The following is a 17,597-nucleotide window of genomic DNA, read 5'->3' on the forward strand; positions in this document are numbered from 1 at the left end:
CATGATTGTTTAGTTAATTCAGGCATTGGATGGTTGTGTGATTCATTTATTTGTTTATTTGGAAAGTTCAAATGGATTCAAATGGATTGGATGTTTTGTGTGATTTATAGATATATATATTAATTTGGATAGCTAAACGATTATTAAGATGATTCATTGAAATGGATTGGATGGTTATTTAATCAAGTCATTCAAATGGATTGGAGGGGTTTTGGGATTTATTGATTCATATTTTGTAAAAGTTGGATGAGTGCCCAATTCATTCAAACAGATGGGTTGGATGATTCATTTATTTGGGTGGATGATTTTTATTTTATTTTATTTTATTTTTTTATTTTTTTATGTTTTGATCTGTGAATCAATTATTTTTATTTTGTTTTTCTTTTCTTTTTTTGTCATAGTCTGAACACAGACTTTTTAACTGTTAACATTTTTTTTTCTTTTGTAACAGTTCTTTCCTTCTGTTTTTAAATGCCATTCAAGTTGTGAAGTTCTTGTGGTGTTCTAGAAATTGTGTCAGAATTGTGTGCAATGTGAACAAAGCCTAATTCAAGCTAAACCTCTTTTGACTAAGAACCATGATGATGGTTTGAGATCTAGTTCCTGGAGACTTGTTTCTGTTTGATCATGTAAGCACCCTTCTGCACAACACCGTAAAGCCGTAAAGCACATAAGAAGACAACAAATGTCCAGCTTTCTGTCAGCTTTCTGTCAGCTTTCTCAATTTCATAGAGGAAAAGTCACTTGGCAATGTGCATGAGTGTGCATCATTACTACATCAAGCATCAAATGAGAACACACAGTCTGATTGGATATCTCCGTGTGGACAGTCAGTCAAAAAGACTGGATTTGAAAAAAAAAAAAAAAACGAATTGTCTGTAGAGTAAAGATTTGCTCTAGTATTGTGCCAATACTCAGTGTTTCTCACTCAGTTCCAAGTTAATAAGTAAAATGATCATGACGTCACAAATCAGCCAACAGCACTTCTGAATATGAGCAGGACTGCACTGTAAACCCTAATAAGTTGAGACTACTCAAATGATTTGAGGAAAGTGGTTGCGTAAGTAAAATTGAGTAATGGCAAAATTGACAACTCAATTCAATTGAGTTGACCTAATGTTGGTCTCTTCATTGAATTAACTTAAATGTTCAAGTACAGATAACTTAAAAAGGCAAATAGACTTAACTTAAATTTTTGAGTTTTATATGGTTTACTTGTTTTAATGATTTAATACAAATATTGTTTTTCCATTAACAGCTTTATTTGGTTTATACACTTACATTAATTTAAAAAACATTACTAATATCAAGCTCATATTTTTAAGTCACATTTAGACACTTAAACAGCACTTAAGCTCACATTTTTAGAAAACAGTAGCTCATATTTTTAACAGCAAGCTGCATTTTTAAGTCACATTAAAATATTGAGCTCATGTTTAACAGTAAGCTTACATTTTTACAGAACATTACACTCACATTAAAAAAACAAAACATTAAGCTCATATTTTTAAGTCTCATTTTCAAAAGACCATGTTTAATGTAAATGTGTTGCAATTAAAAGTGCGCCAAGCAATTTCTCGATTTTAGCCAAACAGCTGGTTTGCCAACGATTGTGTTTTAGGCTGCAGGTCTTTCTGCCCCAAGGAAAGTAGAATCCGCTGAATGAAGTCAAACATGTATCCCAGTGACTTTTTCAGGAAGGTCATGTAGATTGTCCATCACTAATTTTCCCTCGATTACGATTCCAATCGAAGAGGGAGACCCATCTTGTCCCATCTTCAACTATCACAATCCCCACTGGCACATAAAGAATTGAGCTGTGATCATCGGACATCTAGTGAAAAAACATTAACAAATTAAAATTAATTCACATACATGCAAGCTCATTTACATTTCAAAAAGGTGCAACTTAAAGGGTTAGTTCACCAAAAAATTTAAATTCTGTTAGTAATTACTCACCCTCACGTTGTTCCAACCAAGTAATACATCATCGGAACACAAATTAAAATATTTTTGATGATCCGAGTTGTCTCACTCCTCCATAGGCTTCTCTGTAATTTAAACTTGCCAGCCCAGAAAGTTTGTAAAGACATGTTAAAATAGTACAAGTGACCACAGTGGCTGAACCAGAAATTTATCAAGCGTAGCGTTACGTTATGTAACAGCACAGCGCCTCTGGGTTGTACATCAGAACAGAGGCTCACGCTGGTCATGTGTGTGATGCTGGCCAATAGTGAGCCTACGTTCTGACGTACAACCCAGAAGTGCTGCACTGTTAGACTTCTTGAACTCACTCAGAGAAACAAAGAGGACAATGTATAGTTGAATAGACGTTATTTTGTTTGTTTTTTTGCGCACAAAAAGTATTCTCATCGCTTGATAAACTTCAGGTTGAGGCACTGTAGTCACTTTGACTATTTTAACAATGTTTTTAACTTTCTGGGCCGGCAAGTTACAATTACAATAGAAACCTATGGAGGAGTGAGACAGCTCTCAGATTTCATCAAAAATATCTTAATTTGTGCTCCGAAGATGAACGAAAGTATTACAGGTTTGGAACAACATGAGGGTGAGTAATTACTGACAGAATTTTCATTTTTTATTACACATTCACACTATGTCTCACATACACTGCATCAATATCAACCTAAAAGGGTTAGTTCACCCAAAATGTTAAATTCTGTCATTAATTACTGAACCTTGTGTCGTTGCACATCTGAAAGACCTACGTTCATCTTCGGAACATATTAAAATATTTTTAATGAAACCCATGAGGTTTCAGTCCCTCCATACTAGAGATCCAATTCAATTACCACTTTCAAGGTCCAAAAAGGTATGAAAGACATCATTAAAGTAATCCATGTGACTCCAGTGGTTTAACCTCAATTTCATGAAGCTACACAAGTAATCTGTTTGTGCAAACAACAAAAAAAAGTACAACTTATAAAAAATATAATCTCCAATGCACTGTCACGCAATTACGTCTGCTCTCACATGAATACAAAACTCACACGTTTTGGTGCTATATGAGATACTGTCTTGAACGGGCGTTGCAGATAAACAATTACACTGGTAAATTATGTTTTTTTTGCACAAACATAGCACTCGTTTTGCTTCATAAAATTGAGGTTAAACCACTGGAGTACAGTAGTACAGAGTACTGCAACAAAGTCTTTCCTATCATCCTTGAAAGTGTAGTTGTGTTGGATGTCAATGGAGGGACAGAAAGTTACAGAATATCATTAAAAAAAATCTATTGTGTCTTAAAGATGAAATGACACAAGGGTGAGTCAATGAATTACAGAATTTTCATTTTTGAGTGAATTAACCCTTTAGATTGATATAGTGTGTGTGAATGACCGAGATTGTGAATGTGTTAGAGTGTGTATAGAGGGTGAGAGGGTGTCTTTTGGACATTTTCTCCTTGGAACCCTTACCAAACACATCTTAAAGAAAGCAGGAGTCATCTCCAAACCAAAGGGGTAGTCCTTGAAGCACCAAAGTTCAGTTTCAGTTGGCTCTGATAGCTTGTGTGAAAAAAATAAAATTTTATTAAAATCCAACCACTTGATAATAATACATTATTATAGCCTTTTAACATTTAATCAGAGATCAACTATGAAGTCTATATTGCAGTTTATAAAGAATCAATCTACTATCTTCTAAGATATATCTAGGATAAATTATTGGGACTTCTAACTAACCTTTGTTGCTTCAGAAGGTTCATCAAGAGCTGACCAGCAACTCTAGTTCTCGCTCTGAAAATGTCCAAGTGCCATGTACTATGTTGGTCAAGGGTCTCGTAAAATTCCCTTTTCAAGATCTTACCAGCAATCCTATTAAACTCCACGTAGACCTGAAAAAATTAAGAAGGGAAAAGTAACAACATGCATGCATGGTGTGCTTGATTATTTTTTAAGATAATTTTAAGAAACTGTTGTCTTTGGCTATTCATATAATGAAAGTCAACTGTAACCATCCCTTTGATTGTCAAAAACGTGTACAAGCAAAACAAAATCAATAATTGTGATTCCTGATGATATATTTGTGTCTTATGAAATGAAACGATAAGTCTATGCAAGCAACATTATTTATAACATTATTTCCTTTACCTTGTACAAACAGCCCTGAGTGTATTTTCTACAGTCTGGAGTGCGAGTGTAAAGATATATCAAACTTTGGGAATATGTGAAAACTCAATCTTCCCAATTTGAGATCACTCATGTGAATAATCTTACTTTTTTATACAGGTTGCAGCATCAAGGATAGTAGCAAGTACCATTTTGCACATCCTGCTAGTTGTAAATAAACCACACGTCAGGGTGCTTGCGCTCCAGGCTGTCAGGAGGAGATGGGTCTGTTGTGTTGTTATTCAAAATGATACTTGCTGCTATCCTTAATGTTGCTACCCGTTTAAAAAACGCAAAAAACATTCACATGTGTGATCTCAAATCGGGAAGATTGACAGATTCCCAAAGTTTGATATACATCTTTACGCTTGTGTTCCAGACTGTAGTAAACAAATTCAGCTTTGTTTGCAGAGGCTGTGAATTAAAGGTAATATATGAGGTTTAGTTTCTTGCATAGACCTATAATTTCATATAATTTCATTCCACATAACTATTCATTATTTAATAATATCTCTGTAAATGTGTCGCAGGCAGGAAAAGGTCTGCGGTTTTTAGTAACATACCGACCAAAGAAATTCTTATAACGATTAACGTTAGGCCTAAGTCAGTATTCACGCGGCAGCCCAATTTTACAACAAATAAAAGAAACGTCCTTTCACAAATTACAAAGAGCCATTTCAGTGTCTGGAAATAGATTTTTCTCGAAGTTCGAGCCGCAATATCACGCTTAGGTCTATTGTAAACAACAGTGCTAAGTTAGTCTGTATAACATTGGCTATGTTTGGAAGTTAGGGGATTTTAACTTAAACGCATTTATACCTTAAGTCCAGTTGTATAAAAAATAAAATAAAACATAGCAGACAATAAAGCAAAATTTACCAGCGTAACGTTACTCCTGTGGCCTCGACTCTTCCCCCTCCTCGTCTGCTTCATAACCACCTGCCTGCTAATGTTACTCTCCCTACAGGAGGAAAACGGGAAATTCAGATGTTCTTACAGAGAGTTGGTAACACGAACGTGTTTATAACTCGAAAAATACTCAAAGGCAACTAAGCAAAAATTTAAATATATATTTTTCCATTATTCTACCTACCAGCGTACTCTGGGTCTTTCACGACGACTCTCTTCCCGCCTGCTTTAACTCCTGTCTGGCTGCTTGTGCAGCTGGCCCGCTGCCAGAGTAAAACGGAAAAGTATTTTCAACATGCAAATAATATGACAATAAAACGTATAAGGAAATAAAAAAACAACGTGTGTATATTTATGCGTTGTGTTTAAACCTTCACTTACCTATTTAACTTTAAACTGTATTATTTATTTCTTCTTTCAGGGTGTTCCTGCAAATGATTGTGAACCGCAGTCAGTGCTGCGTCTTCAGCAAATTCGAAAAACAATTCCCGCCTTGTGTTATATTGGCCAATCGGCGCTGTTGTCAAGGCAGAATTTCAAGCGCGACCAATCATTTTTAAACAGAGACGTAGCGAATAATTTAAATAAATGGAAATTCTGAGTTAATAACACTTAAAATCTTAATTCAAAAGATTTTTACTGCCAATGAGTAATTTAAACACACCTGTTTAAGTTTTGATGGCAAAACTTGGTGTTATAAGTAATGTGAAGTTATGTTAACTTGATTTCTTTATTAATTACAACATTAGGGTTTACAGTGTGTGCTCTGTATAGTAAATATGTAAATATATATGTAAATATAATATATATTAAAGATAGTCAATGTAAAATGATATTTTTCAACTAAATTTAATCACATAAGTACATAATTTACAGTCAAATGTACATAATTCTCATATTATTCAGCTGCAGTATGTATATATATATATATATATATACATATATATATATATATATACATATATATATATATATATGTATATATATATATATATACATATATATATATATATATATACATATATATATACATATATATATATATATATATACATATATATATATATATGTATATATATTAGTGCTGTCAAAATTAGCGCGTTAACGCATTCGATTAATTTGAAATATTTAACGCGTTAAAATAAAATAACGCAATTAACGCGGTTGCAGTTTTTTTTATTTCCAGTTGTGGCCTATGTGTGTTCAACGTGCAAAGAAATATGGATAAGACCAAGGAAGGACTTTTAGACGGAAAGTTTCAGTATAAAACTCTGCCGGATTACTCTTCAGTCTGCCACAAGAAACATTACTCTTCATTTAGTCTGCCACAAGAAACAGCAACATTAAAATCATGAACTCAAATGTCATTGTTTAAAAAAAAAAAAAAAAAAAAACAATGACTGTAACAGTGCGTAAATCAGACCTTTCTGTAACGCTAACGTTAATAAGCTTAAATGAAAATAACGAAATAATTGTGTAGCGGAGTATTTTTTGTGCACAGTGCCGCGAACTGTCAATCACTCCTGTGCGCGTGCATCACTGTCCTCCTCACAGCTGCAGCAACTTGCGCTCTCTCTCTCTTCATCAAGCTTTAAAACAAAAGGGGACAAAAAGATCATATTGTCTTTGTGCATAGGCTATAGATTAATTAGATAAATGAATATCTAAATTTGTGCCTTGCCGTCTACGGTATTTTTTTAGAACTTAGAAAAAAGATGCTGCAGCCAATGAGCAGCCAGCGGGGGCTGCAGGACGACTCAACCTCCGCAGACATTTTTTAATGTTTATCAGACAATAAATACTCAAGATTTCCGGGACAATTAGGGCCAGATTCGGGAGTCGGGACAACAGTTTAGATTTCGGGACTGTCCCGAATTTGGTGAGGTGTCAGTCAGCGAATCATCTGATTCTGGTCTTGTTCTTGCAGTATTCAGAGTATGAAGCCAAGAAAACATATTAAGTGTTGTTGTTAACTGTATTTGATTTTTAACCGAACGTTGTGTACACTCATAACGAGTTTCACACACCTTCTCCGGCCACGTTGAGTTGTTGACACTTAACAGTGGGAAAGCGACACATGCGCTATTCACTTGTGTAACTTAAGGGTGAATGGGTAATGTAGTTTCTGCTCTGGGTGGGATGAATTAGGAAGCTTGCATTGTGAAGGGCGCTCTGAAAATCGGGAGTGCAGGTAAAAGATTAAAACCTCTATTAAAACAGATGTCCAAATGAGCGTACCGGTACGCTACAAGCACGTTCTGGGCGCACGGAGAGGTGGCGGTACGCTCAAGAGCTATATTTGGAAGTGGCGGTACTGAGTAGCCTACTGGTGCGTACCGGCCCACTTAAAGCACTGGCAATGACTATACTTTGGAATTTTTTTGCAGTCCACTTAGAATTCAACATGGAAATCATTTTTTTTTTTTTTTTATTGGCATTGATTGTTTTGAAATTCAAATGGTACTTACATGCCTGTGTTTTTATTTCTGTAATAAATATGGCTTTCAAGCCAAAAGTTAATTTGGAGGATATTGATGGTTTATTGCAGGTATGTTGTTTACATGAGAAAATCTGTGTTACAAGTTAAACAAAAATTCCAATAAACAATCATATTTTGAATTTAAATAGTTTCTTTGTCTTGAGTTTACATTAATTATTTACATTTTACATTTACATATCCAAAAAGTTTCAGTCTTTTAATTGCGATTAATCGCGATTAATCGCGATTAATTTTAAAAAATTGTGCGATTAATTAGTTAATTTTTTTTAATCGATTGACAGCACTAATATATATATATATATATATATATATATATATATATATATATATAAAATATATATATTTTAGGGGGAAGTCGTGGAGGGGGAAGTCGTAGCCTAATGGTTAGAGGGTTGGACTCCCAATCGAAGGGTTGTGAGTTCGAGTCTCGGGCCGGACGGAATTGTGGGTGGGGGGAGTGCATGTACAGCTCTCTCTCCACCTTCAATACCACGACTTAGGTCCCCTTGAGCAAGGCATCGAACCCCCAACTGCTCCCCGGGCGCCGCAGCATAAATGGCTGCCCACTGCTCCGGGCGTGTGCTCACAGTGTGTGTGTGTGTGTGTTCACTGCTCTGTGTGTGTGCATTTCGGATGGGTTAAATGCAGAGCACAAATTCTGAGTATGGGTCACCATACTTGGCTGAATGTCACTTCACTTTCACTTCACTTTCACTTTCACTTTCATATATATATATATATATATATATATATATATATATATATATATATATATAAACGAATGCATGGTCATGAAATGTAATGAAATGCTATTTTGATTATAAAGTTGAATGCTGAATGCTGTAATTAACCAATAAGAATAAACTATTCCTGAAAGCCATGCAAAATAACATATATGAAGTATGCTAATTTTTGTATTTTAATTTTTTCTATGTAAAATATTAATAATAAAAAAGTATGCTAAATGTAATAAAAATAGACAACAGTATTTGAAATTAATTAATGTTCGCAAAATATTATTCAAATATGTTTTAAGATATGTCATTCGGACTTATTAACAATGACGAGATAATGACAACTAAAGTCCATTGACTAAGTTAACTGGTGTCAAATTAAAGAGTTCATCTGAACAGACCTTTCATGTTCAAGAGCTTTTTTTGACAGTATTGTATTTCACTTATAGTCAATATTTTCCAATATTGTAGTCATATATATTATTCAATATCTGTATTTGAATCAAATGCAGCAGCTGAGCTGTAGTTTGTATGGTGTTCGGATCATTCTGAACTCTCTTCACCCTGTAGAACAAATCAATGTACCTGTGGCCAGCATTATAATCAAGGCTCTGACGAAGTTCTTTCATTTACAGACGCAGGGCTAATAGGCTTGTCAGACTGTACCATAAATCAGCCATCAGCCACGTCAGACTCCAGCGCTTTCCCAAAGCTGCTCGCCGCAATCAACCTCTGTCAAATAAAAGCCGCTTTGTTTCGTGCCTCGGGGAAACGGTTGGAGATTAGGTCTTTGATTGACACGCGCTGGGTCAAAAGGTGCTCTCGTGTTGTAGGATTGCAAAAACAATTATATATCATCTCATCCGATCTGTGCTCTTACTTATTAAACGCAAAGTCTGGTTGAGATGTTCATGCTGATATACAGCCACCCAAGACAAAAGTTTTTCATAATGCTCTTCTAATTTATTGCACTGAAATAAGACAAACATTTATGCAATCTCCCATAGCTGGTTTGCCAAACATTTATTAGTGCAGCTGTGTTTAGTTTTAGTCTGTTCTCATGAAGAATAAAGACTGATAAATAAAGCCATTGTGTGGAATTTAAATCAAAATTTGGATGCCAAATATATTTAGCAATGAAAGTTCAGTTTGACTGAAGAAGAAACTGACTTTCCTGTTATAAGATGGTTTGCAGAACATGAAAAGAGCAACCTGTCAGTGCTTCTAGACAAATTGCCTTCATTTGGTTTAACGCCTTAAAAAAGTTGATTTCAGTTCAGTTATGCTTTTCTTTTTGTCTCAGATATTTCTCGAAAAAAAAAAAAATAATAGAAAAATGGCAGGTCAGATTGTTTGGTTACAAAAGTATTTAGATCTCTGACTTTTGGTTGCAGACGTTGTTAGTTGAGACAATGTTGAGATCCTTTCTGAGATATCTGGTGTCTTTTTCTCTGAGAAATCAATCTGAGATGCAGAAGACTTGCAAAAAGTCTCAATTTACTCTCTGGGAACAATCTATAAGGTATTAAAGGGATCTGATATTTCGTGTTCAGTCCATAGGCATGTGCAAGTTTCTTTACTAAGTGTCTCCAGCTAATGGCTATAATACAGCATTTTAGTCATTTTGCAAATCTGTGTCAACGAGGGTGATCTGTACACAAAACGTAATGAAAATTGTTAAACATTTCAAACCAAGGCATTAATGCACGTTTGTCAGTGAAAGATACTCATGGTAATATTAGCAGGTTGTGGAAACAGTTGCAAATTTGAGGGATTATTCGCCACCGTGCCCTTCATGACTTACACTCAATGGTGGACTGTCGTCATTTTCAGTCTGTTATTAAGGCTACAAAGAGCATCCTGTGCTTCACCCTCTAATAGCAGCTTTAGTGACAGTAAATGTCAAACGAAGGCCTACAAAATGTATGTTAGGGCACATGGTCAAGGCCAAGGCAGAAATATCTAGACCTTAACTTGTTTACAAGCCCAGTAATACTAGAGGGCCTGTAAGGTTTATTAAGTAAAATGTCACTCTGTTTTTCAGGATATTATTGGGTAGTACTTAAAGTGATGCTGCTTTTTTAAATAGATGTTGTCCTTATTATTTATATCTGCAAAGATTGTTAGTTCAGCACCGTCCACCATCTTTATCTTCAATTGAAGATACAAATAGCTTTTTTCAATCAAACTAGATGTAGATCTAATGCCTGCTGAAGAAAAGAAGCTAGCATCACAGTTAATAGCTTATTTGTTTTTACAATTTTTATATTAGGAAAATATTTTTTTGAAATTGACATTTGTTGATGTTTACTTGGCACACAAAGTTTGATTTATAATTTAGAATATTATGTTATTTTTATATGTATTATTAATTTTAATAATATTGAATTATTATTTTACTTAATTTATTTTAATTCTAATAATAAATAAATGTATCTGATATTTAAAATCTCAATTCTCACTGTTATCTAACTATTAACTGTAACTTTTAAGTCAATAAACTCTTAATTTGCTGCTAATGAATAGTTAGTAAGGTAGTTGTTAAGAAGAGATAAGGAATTTAAAACATGATCATGCAGAATCATTCATTAATGCTAGTAAGGTTCATGTTAATAAGAAACTAGTTAATAGTAAGAATTAGTACTTATAAGTATTTATTTATTCATCCCAAACAACTCTAACAAATAGAACCATGGTTTAGTTTTCTGGACATTCACTACCATGTTTTTTTACAAGTAGCTCCATGCAAATGCCATGGTACATTCATTTCAGTGTCTCAGAAGTATCATAGCAATACCATGTGATCCCATCACTGTACCATGGTACTACCACAGTACTTTATTGTAAGGCAGGCGTATGGTTGTGCAGTGCTTGCATTAGTGCACCGCTCAATACTACACAATAGGCTGTACAAAAATACTGAATTATAGAGCCCTTCTGAGCATTTCATGATGTGCAGTTCTGTTTTTATAAAGATCTGAGTCAGGCGTCAAACCTGAAAATAAATTTGAGCCCTGTCTCAAGAGCTAAGAAGAGCTGAATTGGATTTTTGAGTTGTTAAGAGTTCTTCTTGAGAAAAGAAAGGGGCATTACTTTTACTTTTGTTTGAATCTCAATTCAGTGTCTCAACTAGTTCTTGCACTGTCCTTCACTCTCTCTGTATTCTTCTTGTGTGCTTGAGCTCAAATAAAGATAATAATATTAATATTAAATGTTAAATACTAATATTCTCCATCAGCTTTCCTTTTTAGAGAAAGAGTTTTAAATCAATGTCCTGCGTGTTTATGTAATTGCCGGTCATTTATATTATTTGAGGGTCGTGTACATTTATGCACGAACTGATAGATTAGTCAGACTGAATCATTGCTGTTTGACAAGGATATCAAGCTTTCTGTTCTCCTGTGCATAAAACAGTTTTTGCAAACCGTTTCACTTTCAGTGACAATTTTATTTACGTGAATCTGATTTGATTGTAAAAAGGTCTTGCAGTAAAAAATTTCACACATTTTGAAATTAAAAATGGGATTCACATTATCTTCACACAAGATGACAGTCTTTAAGCGGTGCTTCTCTTGAGATGTAATTTTCACTTTCAGGTCTTCAAATCATTCCTAGTTGTTTTAACAAGTTCTTCAGAAACTCAAAAAGTCATCGTGAAGTCGAATGGAATGGAAGATTTTCAAAGCATGAACGTCAGTGACAGCAATGTTTTGGTTACTAATAAACATGAGAATTTGTTTCATTCCTCATATTTATGGAGATGGTAACAGATGATTACTGTGTTTAAATAAACTCAATGACCAGCATGCCTGTCATACCTACCGCATTAGACAGAGTCATGCTCTGCATTGAACCCTAATGAGAAAATGAGATTTTAGAGGTTTTCAAGCCTCTTGCAAGCTGAAAGTGTCAATCCTGCTAATGGTAGTTGCTTTTAACTATGGTCTTTCAATCAGTTAGCACTACCTTGGATCACATAATTAATATTCATGAGCCAAGCTGATAAGTGCTACATTATGCTCACTTTTCAGATGATTTCTATGCCTCTGGTCAGAAGCACTAATAAATTGGTGCCGTTTTCCCAGGAGCTAAATAGATGCATTCAGATTAAGATGTTTGTTTTACTACGGCTGGTCATTTTCCTCTTTTTCTGTCATGCTGTGTGTTTGAAAAGTTGCTTGGGAGCTGGGTTGTGAAGTTTCGTCCACTACAGGTATCCGACTAACCTCGGGCAGTCAGTCAAACCGTGGAGGAACATTGAGGATTCCTTGAGGAACAATGCACCTCACCGTTAGAGGAGAACGTGGTCATTCTAAAGATAAGAGACGGAACCTTTTTACCTCAGCGAGATAAAGGCCTTCGGTGCTTCAGGCTTTTTTGGTTACGGTCGGAAAGAAAATTACAGAATGGTAACATATATTTGCTACAGGCCTTACTGAAAGTAATTTATGCATTTGAAGCATGCTGCTGTTTTTTTGTATTATTTCTTTTTCTGCCTGTGTGCCTCGGGAGAAACATTCTAAACTTTTTATAGAAAAGGACACTATACTAAAGGAATAGACCGAGGTCGTTGTGAAGAAACCATATTATTAAAGTGGAATGGAGGTACATAAAATATATATATATATATGGAATAGAACCATATTCTAATACATTCTTTTTTTTATAATCTGCAGTATGCGGTAGCACTTTATTTTACAGTCCTGTTCCTTATGTACATACCATGTACTTATTATAGTAATTAAAATAACTATGTAATAGCTAGGTACTAACCCTGAACCCACCCGTAAACCTAACCCTACCCCATATAGTTACCTTGTATTACAAGTGCCATCCAGATATCATGCCTTTTGCTTCTTTAATTCAGTTTTGTCTAAAAATGTTGTCGTTTTTGGCAGTCTGATTAAGTAAACTGAGGAAATTGTGATTAATATCACTTTTGAATGACATGCAGCTATTATTTCAGAAATAAATATGGTTATTTAGCATTTTTAAGTTCATGTAAAAAGGAATATAACTTTTGGCAGTCAAATATTTTTTTTTTTTTTTTTACAAACCTGATGCAAACTACTTTCTAATGTGGTTTGAAATCTGATTATAGTACATCAAAATAAAGTTCTGTAACATGATCTCAATTGTGAGTAGCATCCAAATATCATGCCTTTTGCATTTTTAAGCAAATTTTGTTTAAAAATGCAGTTATTTTCAGCAGTCTATTTTTAGGCCGATTTTTGTAAAAACTGGAATTATGAAGTTGAATACATTGCTCGTGTTGCCAAATGCAGTGGTTCATCCATGCATGTGAAGTATGCCATTGTAAATCATAGTCATCCATCCGCCAATAGTTTCATTTTTGATTGTAGTTTTCCATGTGGATTCGAGGTGACCTCTAAGTGTGTGAGTCACAGTCACTCATCCATCATGCCTCTGCTAATCCATTAGTTCAGCCACTTAATCGGCAGATATTGAGCCAGTACAGCTGCTAATTACCACAGACAATTGCAACAGCCCAATGCTCTCTACCTGATAAATACAAAGCGCTTTCAATATCTGAGAGACTGTCTTGCATTTCAATGAGATAATTAAATGTTCCTGCACCCTGAGCGGATATTGCTCAAGTGCACTCAGTGTTTGTAATCAATGCTAACCTGTCCTAGCTCTACAAAAGTTAGTTTTGAGGGTCATTGAAGGATATCATTTCCTGGTACAGGGACGGAGTTGTTCCTGTCGTTATTGTGTGAATGCCAAATATACCCGCAATTGATGCTACAAACAAATTGCTCTATTTGCAATTTTTTTTTTTCTTGTAAAGCTTTATACAATGTGGAAATGCATGCTTGTTTGATTTATTTTTATTTTTTATATTATTATTATTTATTTTTTTGGTGTATAAATCAAGTCTGTTTAGTTGTTTGTGGTCTGAACAACAAAATCAGATGTTATACAAACCCTACTTTCATGTGGTTTAAAACCTGATTAAAATAAATGTAAATAAAAACTGAAATACGAACTTCTGAGGTTCAAACGTATCTTGTATGTGTTCAAGCTGTTGCAGGGCAAGTCAATTCCAAAGTTGGGCACGCTGGACCAAATCGAGACTGGAAGTGGAGACGGATACAGCGGAGACTGTGACGATGAGGACGGATGCTGGGGATCAGGGAATGGAGCAGCTGAGAGAAGAGGAATTGGAACTAAATGTAAGTAATAATCTTAAGGACTTCCAAGGAAGATTTATACAGGTAATGAATGGTAAAGGAATACTTCACACAGAAATTAAAATTTGAGATTTACTCAGTTTGTTTCAGATTTAGAGAAATATAGTATTTCATCACTTGCTCACCAGTGGATGCTCTGCAGTGGATGGGTGCCGTCAGAATGAGAGTCCAAACTAATGATAAAAACATCACAATAATCCACAAGTAATTCACACCACTCAACTCCAGTCCATCAGTTGATATCTTGTGAAGCCAAAAACTGCGTGTTTGGAAGATGGATTTGCTTCCATTTGATGGACTGGAGTGGTGTGGATTACTTATGGAGGTTACACTTTATTTCGATAGTCCACTTTAGACATTCTACTAACTATGTCATCTAATTCTCATTAATTTGCAACTACATGTCTTCTAACTTTCAGAGTAGACTGTTAGGGTAGGTTTAGGGTTAGTATGAGATGACAAAGAAAGTGTTAGAAGATATCAATCAGACAGTCTATTAATACTCTACTAACTGCTAGTTGACATGTAGTTGCAAAGATATTTACTGTTAGTAGAATGTCTAAAGTGGACTATCGAAATAAAGTGTTACCCTTATGGATTATTGTGATGTTTTATCAGCTGTTTGGCACCCATTCACTGCAGAAGGTCCATTGATGAGCAAGTGATGGAATGCTACATTTATCACCATGTTTTGGATGGTATGAAGGTGAGTACATTTTCAGCGATTTAAATTGTTTTAGTGAAATATTCCTTTTACGCAGTAAACAATGTCCTTTTGTTATCTGTAGATCTGCTAATCGAAAGTGAGGTGCTTTGTTCCTGTGTACGTCATCATTTGACAATCATAAGTCAGAGATAAAAAGCAGGAAGTACACATTCATCGTTTAAATGGAAGGCGGAAATAGATCAGACTTTCACTGACGCTTGATATCAGAGTGTAATTAAGAGGCGGTATTAGGGTCAAGCGTATAGAAACATTTTTCCAGACATTTCTCCCTCCTCCAAATGAATTATGCAATCAAGAATAACGTGGCTGTAAAAAAGTGGAACAAATCAAAGTGGCCATCTGGTAATTACTTCATCTTCCGGAGGGGATTGGATCTCTGACCCGTGGCCCCACTAAATCCCCACTTGCTTCCCTCTCCAAACCTCTTCTATCTCCCGTATACTCATCTGATTAATCATCCCACACTTTTTGTCTGGATGGGGCGTTTCGGGTCATCTAAATGCGCTGTCGCATCTCGCCGGTGTTTCCTTTTCCTCCTGTCAATCAGCCATAGTGTGTCAGCGCCGCCTCATGCACCTCTCATAATTCATGGGACGCTGTGACGATGTGCTCGTTTATCACCGTCTCTTCCACTCATCCGCTTTACGGTGCTCCGTCCAAAACAACGTCACGCTGTCGATGTGCTGCCCATTACGACCATCGACCATGCAGATGGGGCTCACAGTCAGCAGTCATGCTTTGTGTTTGGATCTAGATACGGAAGCAAAAAGACAACTGCGTACATGATAAAATGAAGGGAGACGTCGCTGTCTTCATGCTCACTTTCATTCATTTCTGTGTGACATACTGCTTGTGCATTCTCCTGCAATGAGTGTCTTCATCTTGATTTCTAGTAATTAAATGTGTATTGAATGTCATTAAAATAAGATACTGTTACACTTAGAAGCAAGATTGCAATGCATACTTTTGTTTTCAGGAAATGTATGATGAAATTGTGTTGCTTGCCTATGCAAAACTCACTGTCATGGTGCTTGGCTGCTAGGACATTGCAAAGTGGTTTCTTGGTGGTTGCTTTGGTTTTTGGGTGGTTCCTATGATTTTCTGGTTGGTTGTTAGAATACTTAAAAGTGGTAGCTTGCAATTTGTTTGCTATATGGTTGCTATGACATCGTAAAATGGTTGCTAGGTAGTATCTAGGCATTGCTACATGGTTGCTTTGGTGTTTTAGGTGGTTGTTAGGGTTTTCCATTTAAAAGCGTTTACTTGCAAACTGTTTGCTAAAGTAGCTGTTTTGTGTGAAAACTCAGTCTTGTCTTCCAGTTCAGATATGACAGATAAACACAGTGCGACGTACATTTGATCACTTTATCAGGACACTGTTGTGGTGCAGTTGTTTAGCAGGGGTTGCTGAAGTATTGAAATATTCAGAAGTTTATGGTCTGCTTCGATCTCTCGAAGCCTAAAGCTGTTGAGGATAAACACACTATCTCACCGATACTCACCTGTCAATTCACAAAAGCCACCAGATTCGACAGACTCATTTTACAGTGAACGTTTGATTAGTATTGAGCTCCTGCCTCCCTCAAGAGTGCTGTCACCCAGAAACACAGCTGTGAGCGCTGGGACTGAGCTTCAGCGGGTCGCGCAGGGGGAGAATAAATAAAGAAATACAGCAGAAACAAACATCAGTGTTGTCTTCCCTCAGCGTGAGAGTAATAAATAAAATATTAACAGACGCAAGATGTGTGATTCTGGTTCGGTGCGCCAGAGTCTTCGCACAAAAGGATGCATCGCCCGGCTCCTTGTCAATGTCACCTGCGCACGCTCTCGTGTTTGGCAGCAAATCCAGACGCTGCGTACTTGGTATGAGAAACAAAAGGCGTCAGCGAGACGTATCGGCAGGGAGTTGCATCGATCTCCAGTAAGGAGACACAATGAGAGGAAGTGCAGGCTGGTCCCTTCAGTGAGCACTTGTTAATTAATAGCCTGTCTCAGGACGCGATTACATGATACCGCCCCCAGGCTCTTCACCCACAGCTATCGCTTGAAGGTGATCTTTCGCACCTGATGAGTTGTAATGATCCTGTTGTATTTAAATGGGTCCTTTAATGGACCGGGGTGCTTTTGGGGCACTTCAGTGGCTAATTATGGCCTTGGAAGCTCATGATAGGCTGCTCATCACTGGTTATGTGGCATGGGAGCTGCAGTAGCACCGATTGCTTGACCAAAAGCAACAGGCAATGTCGGTGGGATGGGAATTGTTGTGTGGTGGTTTTAAAGAAGCATCCATTAGCAATAATAAGCTGTAACTTTATAGCCTACTAAACAACAATGCTAAACAAAGACAATACTATTAGGCCGGCTCTTTGAAATTAAATGGCA

The 17,597-nt window shown here is 36.0% G+C and overlaps 1 protein-coding gene and 1 long non-coding RNA gene across 2 annotated transcripts in view; one reads left to right on the forward strand and one right to left on the reverse strand.

Annotated features, from left to right (window-relative positions):
• The window catches only part of LOC113044635 (glypican-5), a 166,871-nt gene that overhangs the window by 106,660 nt on the left and 42,614 nt on the right, over positions 1-17,597 (forward strand). The window contains exon 7 of the mRNA XM_026204783.1: positions 14,320-14,470. Coding sequence (XP_026060568.1) covers positions 14,320-14,470 — 151 coding nt within the window. The remainder of the gene's footprint in view (positions 1-14,319; positions 14,471-17,597) is intronic.
• Positions 1,500-5,458, reverse strand: LOC113044637 (uncharacterized). The gene is made up of 6 exons (XR_003275895.1): positions 5,421-5,458; positions 5,224-5,302; positions 5,010-5,091; positions 3,705-3,856; positions 3,438-3,527; positions 1,500-1,834 (listed from the first exon to the last, which is right to left on the reverse strand). It is a non-coding gene; the product is annotated as an uncharacterized LOC113044637 (long non-coding RNA).

Source organism: Carassius auratus, chromosome 26, assembly GCF_003368295.1.
Source record: "Carassius auratus strain Wakin chromosome 26, ASM336829v1, whole genome shotgun sequence".
Taxonomy (NCBI): domain Eukaryota; kingdom Metazoa; phylum Chordata; class Actinopteri; order Cypriniformes; family Cyprinidae; genus Carassius; species Carassius auratus.